Genomic DNA, 6,963 nt, shown 5'->3' with positions numbered 1-6,963 from the left:
CCAAGAGGAGACTTTGCCCAAGTCCCCGCTTCCAGCCTCATCCCATGGTCATCACCACCACTGGACCTAAACGGTGGGCCCGGCTGGCCCAGGCAACCCAGGGGCTGAGAAGGGAACTCAAGAGTGAGGAGGTGCAGCCAGGACTCGGGGTTCTGACCCTGAGAGTCCCCTCAGCAGCAGGCGACTAGGCTGAGCCCACTGCTCTCTCCATGTTCCCCCATCTGTCACTGTGGGTCCTGACACCTGTCTCCCTCCCAGGACCCACTGAGGACCGGCTGTGAAGATGGCAGTGAGCTGACCTACTTCACTCCCCTGGACTGTGAGTCCCAGCAGGAAGGTCCTGAGATTTAGTTGAAGGATTAATAGAAGGTTTTGAATTAGGCTTTTCTGGGATCATATCAGGAATCTACTGTCTACTAGCTGTATAATCTTAAAATCTTTATAAACCTGATTTTCCATTCGTACCTGGAGACAACAGACCTAGCTCATAGCTGGTGAGGACTAAGCAGGCAGCAATGGCAGCAGGTATCTTGATGCCTGGCACATCTTTTGCTCTTAGTAAATCGTGGTTATTACACTCAGACCAAGTTTGTAGAAGGACTAAGTGAACGAAAATGGAGACCTTGCTGCCTTCAGTGTCCAAAATTCCACCTTTCTTAGGTCCAGAAACCCAGTTTTCTCTACTCTAATCCCTGTCCTGTTGCCACACACCCCACTGGCCCCAGATCAAGCAGGGGACAGAGAAGTCTCTAGGGGAAGATCCTGGGAGGTGCAATGTGTCCTGGGGATCTGTTGGGAAAGGCAGAACACACCCTCCTGGGTGTGGCCCACCCTCCTGAGTGGGGCAATGCTCCAGGAGGCAGAGAGCGAACAGAGCCGCAGGGCTCCCAGCCCCGGGAAGAGCCCGGCTGAGCCCTATAAAGGGACCAGTCTCTGTCCAGCGCACACCTCACTCGTCCTCCTCCTTGGTGACGTCTCCTCTGATCTGGTAAGTCTGCTCCAGCCTATCTCCCTTTTCTAGGAGGAGCCGGGAAGCAGCTCTGGGAGGGGAAGCGGGAGCCTGTGGTCCAGTCCCGACTCTGCCCACAGGCCTGTGTGCCTCACCCCTGCTGAGGCCCCATCTGTGTGGCAAGATGACCAGCACTCCCTGCGTCTCCACCGGCTCCTCGGTGAAGCTCTGGTGGACACGTGCCCAGTGGGAGCTGAGGACCCTCCCCCTCCTCTTGCTTTCTTCCTTCTCTGGACTCACCTGCTTATCAGGTCAAAAAACCCACCGACCCCACCCTTGAGGAGAGTGGGAGCCCCAGCCAAAGCCTTAACCCCAGGCCTGGACCCCCGCTCACCATCACTCTGGTGAGACGTCCTGCCCCCTCGGGTGAAAGGCTGATCAACCAGCGCTCCCCCCGCCCCCGGCAGGAAAAGGCTCAGGGGCCGTCCACACACAGGGCTGGGCGCTGCTCTCGGCCGCGCTGACAGAGGCCTTGGGCGGGTCCTCTTGCTGACAGAACAGGGGGGTCCTTCTCCTACCTCAGAAGGCAGTGGGGTCTGTCTTAGATACTGGCACACGTGACACAGGTCATCTCCTGGCTGCTTAGGAAAGTCTGGGCTGGGAGGGCTGCTCTGTCCAGTTTCTCTGGTTGGGGTCCAGGGCAGCCCAGACCTCTGACTGCTGGGGGAAGAAGCTGCTTAGGGAAGTCAGACATTCTCTCTATTTTACTGAGGCCAAGCCTTGGAGATGCAGGTAGTGCCCAGTAACAGAAAATCAGAAGGACCCCCATCTCCCACATTCCACCCAATAGCCTAGAACTGGGGCATCTATTTCTGTTCATTCCAAACCCCAGGCTGACTCTGGTCCCTAGTCCCTCCTTCTCTCTCAGGGGTGGTCCAGGAAGACCCCTCCCAGGGCTCAGAACAGGGCTGTGTTTCTGCCCATCTCATGCAGAGCTTGCTTATGGTCTTGGAGGCGGGGTGGCCTCTAGGGGGTCTTCCTGAAGCAGCCCAGGAGGCTCAGACCAGAGCAGAGATGACACTGTTCCGCCCCCCTGAGTCTGACCCTGACGCTGAACCTGGAGGAGATGGATTTGCTGCTGTTTGGGGTGTGGGGTCACCCAAAGGCTCTGGTTGCTGGGTCCCACCTCAGACTCAGTTTTCTCACTGGGGCTGACCCCCATCTCTGCTTCCACACGCTGTGGTCCTCACCACAGTGGAGTCTGCTGATCTCCTCCACCTACTCACACCCTGAGCTGTGGGGCCCCAGGTCCCACACTTGGTCACACCCTCCTGATCCTCGGCCACTCCCCCCACCACGTGGAGAAGCACAGTTTCTTCTGCCCCATCTGAGCCTCGCTTCACTGGCTGCTCAGTCCCCGTCCAGGTGTCCTAACTTGGGGACCCGCCCCTGGGGGGAGGATACAAAAGGTCATTGACTCCTCTTCCGGCAGCTTATTTGAAGCCAAGATGAGCGGCTCTCAGCTTGAGCAGGCCATTACATCCTTGATCGAGCTGTTTCACAAATACTCAGGACGCGATGACACCATCGAGAAGGAGGCCCTGCTGCAGCTGCTGAAGGAGAATTTCCCCAACTTCCTCAGTGCCTGTGTGAGTGGGGATCTGGTCCCCCATGGTGACTGGGTCCTGGCATGACTGATCCTTTCCTGGGTGGCTTTGGGCCAGTCACTCTCATTCTCTGATCCTCATATTCTCATCTGCAAAAGTGCATCATAGAACTTCCTATCCTGTCCTATATTGGGGTGTAAAGAGATGATGTATGTGGCAAAGTAGGAAAATGTGTGGATACAAGTAGTTGATGATAAGTTATCAAAAAGCGCTACAACTGGAGGGCAGTGGATGGGTCCCCTCTCACCTGCCCCACCTTCTGTATGAGACTCAAACTCTTCTGCTCAGATCTTGAGAGGCTCTTGAGGCTCCCCTCAGGGTTCTTGAGATCAGAGGGAAGGTGACAGAAATTCCATCATTGGCAGAATTTTTTTAATAGAAGCACAAAATTTTACTTATTTATCTAGAAATATATTTGATTTACAATGTTGTGTTAGTTCACGTGTACAACATAGTGATTTGATATTTTTATAGATTATACTCCATCAAAGTTATTATAACACATTGGCCATATTTTCTATGCTGTACTTTGCATTTTTTTATCTCTCTCTTTTTTTTATACCTAGTAGTTTGTACCTGTTAATCCCCTTCCCCTATCTTGCCTCTCCCCCATCCCTCTCACCTCTGGACCAAGTCGGTTGTTTTCTGTATAAATGCATACTGACAGAATTTAACGCCTCCTCTTGCAATGCTGACCTGATTTAACTCGACAATTAGAATTTTCGGAATGAATTACAAAAAGAAGAGGTTACTAGGTAACAAAGAGGTTGGGTAAGTAAGAAAAGGGAACTCAGAGCATGTAGGATCCTGGAGCCCAAAGAGAAAATAGGAGGGGAGGGTTAGATTGAAGATGACAAGGATGGAGTTTATGTATTATTTATTTATTTAATTGAAGTATAGTCGATAATACAGTTATAATATGTATATAGTTATAATATAATATAGTTATAATATTGTGCTAGTTTCAGGTATGCCACACAGTGATTCGGTTATATTTACACATGAGTAGGGCTTATCTGGGGCTTCCCTGGTGCCTCAACTGGTAAAGAATCTGCCTGTAATACAGGAGACCCCAGTTTGATTCCTGGGTCAGGAAGTTCCCCTGGAGAAGGGATAGATTCTCCAGTATTCTTGCCTGGAGAATCTCCATGGACAGATGAGCCTGGTGGGCTACAGTTCACGGAGTCATAATGAGTCAGACAGACTGAGCACAGCGCAGAGTTTATTTGAGTCCTGGAGCAGAACTTAGGTAGGTGCAGCCTCGTAGGGGGTTTTGAGGGGGTGGCCTGGGGCTGGAGACCACCCATCAGCACACCGGTCAGGGCAACTCAGGGCAGAGCATGCTCCCCATGTGAATCTCCCATCCAAGTTCACACTTGGGGAAGGACTCTCTGTTGAACTGCAGGGCGATGTCAGTGTCCCCACCTCATCCCACACCTCCCCTCCTCAATGCCACACCAGATACCTTTGGGCTGTGCTGGGTCCTCTTTTCTCTGTCTCTGCCTCTTCCTCTTCTCCCAGCTCATCACTCTTGTGGGGCTGAAATTGCCTTGTTTTGTGTTTTTTCCCCACAGGAGAAAAGAGGCAGAGATTACTTGTCCAATATCTTTGATAAAAAAGACAAGAATAAGGACCACCATATTGACTTTTCTGAGTTCCTGTCCTTGCTGGCGGACATAGCCACTGACTACCACAACCACAGCCACGGATCGGAGCTCTGCTCTGGGGGAAACCAGTGAGCCCAGAGGCCTCCCGACCACCCGAGAAACAATAAAGTGTCTTCTCACCAGAAACTTGTGTTGCTTCCTCCTTTTTTGTTGCTGCATGTAGCTCAGACAGAATACGCAATGGTCAGTTACCTGCTTTGTAGATTCTCCAGTATATGAACAAATTCTTCCCAGCAAATCTCCTTCCCAGTGTACAGCGGTGATGAGACTTTTTGCAAAGAAAATTGACAAGTTTATTGTTTAAGAGGAAACATCTCCTGAGGAAGTACACATACAGGCAGATTCACAATCACTCTATGTGGTTTCAATACATGCCCACCTCCAAACACCCTCATTTACACAATCTCAACCATCTAAATGATGCATTTGCTTCTGAAGACACTGGAACATGGCCAGTGCTTTTTCCTGGGAGATCAATCTCTTGCTCTGTACCCCCAGCCCTCATTGCCTGTAGGGATCCAGGGTCAGGGTGTCTCTCCAACCAGAGCTGGCAAGAGAGCTCCACCTTCATCAATTAGGTTGTTCCTCAGCAGAGGAATTATCCTTGAATATTGACAGTTTTTATTGGCTGTTCCATGTACCTGTGATTAGAGAGAAGAAAAGAGTGTGAGGGGGTTACCATCCTGTGTTCTGTGCACTAAGTCTTCTGTGATGTGGTTTTTGTCCTCAGAAAACTAAAACTCTTTAAGTCAATGGTCCTACAAAAAGAACAGAGTGTTCCCCTGTTGGAAAGCCTGGACTATTTAATGTAAGAGCTCTCAGTTTCAATTTGACCAACAGTTACAAAATTCTTATTCAAAGAGGAAAAGTTTCTGCTGAGGAAAATACCTACTGTTATATGTAATAATTGATGCTGTTTTTTAAATATCCTTTTGAATCAGGTCTGTGTTAATAATAGTTTTACCCTCAATATATCCCCATCCAAGGCATTGTATACATAAGCGATAATGTACATTGTCAGATTTCTGTAACTGTATTCAACTAAATTAAAAATAAAGAAGTGAAGGAACACTGTTATCCCAGATAAAGACAGGTGCGCTTACCTTCGGGGTACCCAGAGCCTGTTCCTTAGCCAAGGCATGGGGCAGCTTCTCCACCGGGTCTTCATGGGAGCTAGAGGGACACAGTGTCAAGATACTGATGAGGCTGCTCAGGAATCACTCAGCATTTTTTTTTTTTTTTTCCTGATGGGAACATGGGGTGGAATGTGTGCTTAAGGGAGGTTAGTAACTATGGAATGAGCTGCCATTGAATCATCCTCTACGCTGGATGAAGGAGAGCAAAGGAGAAGAATAAGAAAGAAATGAAACAGAGCTTCTGCATTTTAACTAATGAGAACCTAACCATCGGGGAAAAACAAACCAAAAATGCATGCTGGCTTTCCGTGACAGGGACCCTTGACCCTCCTGCCTGTTTTGAGCTTCTGCTAAATCATGTATGTCTTCTGGATTTCTTCCAAGATCACTGCCTCCCTAGGATCCACAGCTGCAGTTATTGTGCTTACCAAGTCTTCTATGAGACTTTGTTTTTGATTAAAAGCAAACTCTTTTATTTTTTTTCTCTTTATTTTTTAAATTAATTAATTTATTTTTATTTTTTTTTCCATTTATTTTTATTAGTTGGAGGCTAATTACTTTATAATATTGTAGTGGGTTTTGTCATACATTGACATGAATCAGCCATGGACTTACATGTATTCCCCATCCCGATCCCCCCTCACACCTCCCTCTCCACCCGATTCCTCTGGGTCTTCCCAGTGCACCAGGCCCAAGCACTTGTCTCATGCATCCAGCCTGGGCTGGTGATCTGTTTCACCCTAGATAATATACATGTTTTGATGCTGTTCTCTCGAAACATCCCACCCTCGCTTTCTCCCACAGAGTCCAAAAATCTGTTTTGTACATCTGAGTCTCTTTTTCTGTTTTGCATATAGGGTTATTGTTACCATCTCTCTAAATTCCATATATATGCATTAGTATACTGTATTGGTCTTTATCTTTCTGGCTTATTTCACTCTGTATAATGGGCTCCAGTTTCATCCACCTCATTAGAACTGATTCAAATGAATTCTTTTTAATGGCTGAGTAATATTCTATTGTGTATATGTACCACAGCTTCCTTATCCATTCGTCTGCTGATGGGCATCTAGGTTGCTTCCATGTCCTGGCTATTATAAACAGTGCTGCGATGAACACTGGGGTACATGTGTCTCTTTCAGATCTGGTTTCTTCAGCGTGTATGCCCAGAAGTGGTATTGCTGGGTCATATGGCAGTTCTATTTCCAGGTTTTGAAGGAATCTCCACACTGTTCTCCATAGTGGCTGTACTAGTTTGCATTCCCACCAACAGTGTAAGAGGGTTCCCTTTTCTCCACACCCTCTCCAGCATTTATTGCTTGTAGACTTTTGGATAGCAGCCATCCTGACTGGCGTGTAATGGTATCTCATTGAGGTTTTGCATTTCTTTGATAATGAGTGATGTTGAGCATCTTTTCATGTGTTTGTTAGCCATCTGTATGTCCCCTTTCGAGAAATGTCTGTTTAGATCTTTGGCCCATTTTTTGATTGGGTCATTTATTTTTCTGGAATTGAGCTGCAGGAGTTGCTTGTATATTTTTGAG

General features: G+C 48.0%; 1 protein-coding gene across 1 annotated transcript; it reads left to right on the top strand.

The window, feature by feature from the left end:
• The first annotated feature begins 884 nt into the window (after positions 1 to 884).
• On the top strand, positions 885 to 4,409 carry S100A7 (S100 calcium binding protein A7). Its single transcript, XM_070467362.1, has 3 exons — positions 885 to 988; positions 2,442 to 2,598; positions 4,191 to 4,409. The coding sequence occupies exons 2-3, from the start codon at positions 2,458 to 2,460 to the stop codon at positions 4,353 to 4,355; spliced, it is 306 nt and encodes a 101-aa protein (XP_070323463.1). The 5' UTR covers positions 885 to 988; positions 2,442 to 2,457; the 3' UTR covers positions 4,356 to 4,409.
• Positions 4,410 to 6,963: the final 2,554 nt, after the last annotated feature.

The sequence above is a fragment of the Odocoileus virginianus genome, chromosome 5, assembly GCF_023699985.2.
Source record: "Odocoileus virginianus isolate 20LAN1187 ecotype Illinois chromosome 5, Ovbor_1.2, whole genome shotgun sequence".
NCBI lineage: Eukaryota > Metazoa > Chordata > Mammalia > Artiodactyla > Cervidae > Odocoileus > Odocoileus virginianus.
This window is presented reverse-complemented; position numbering and strand designations above follow the sequence as displayed.

Excerpts from the sequence above, each read along its gene's own strand:
- S100A7 (XM_070467362.1), top strand. The coding sequence starts at position 2,458 with ATGAGCGGCTCTCAGCTTGAGCAGGCCATTACATCCTTGATCGAGCTG. Across the intron at positions 2,599-4,190 it reads CCAACTTCCTCAGTGCCTGT|GAGAAAAGAGGCAGAGATTA; the intron begins GTGAGTGGGGAT and ends TTTTCCCCACAG.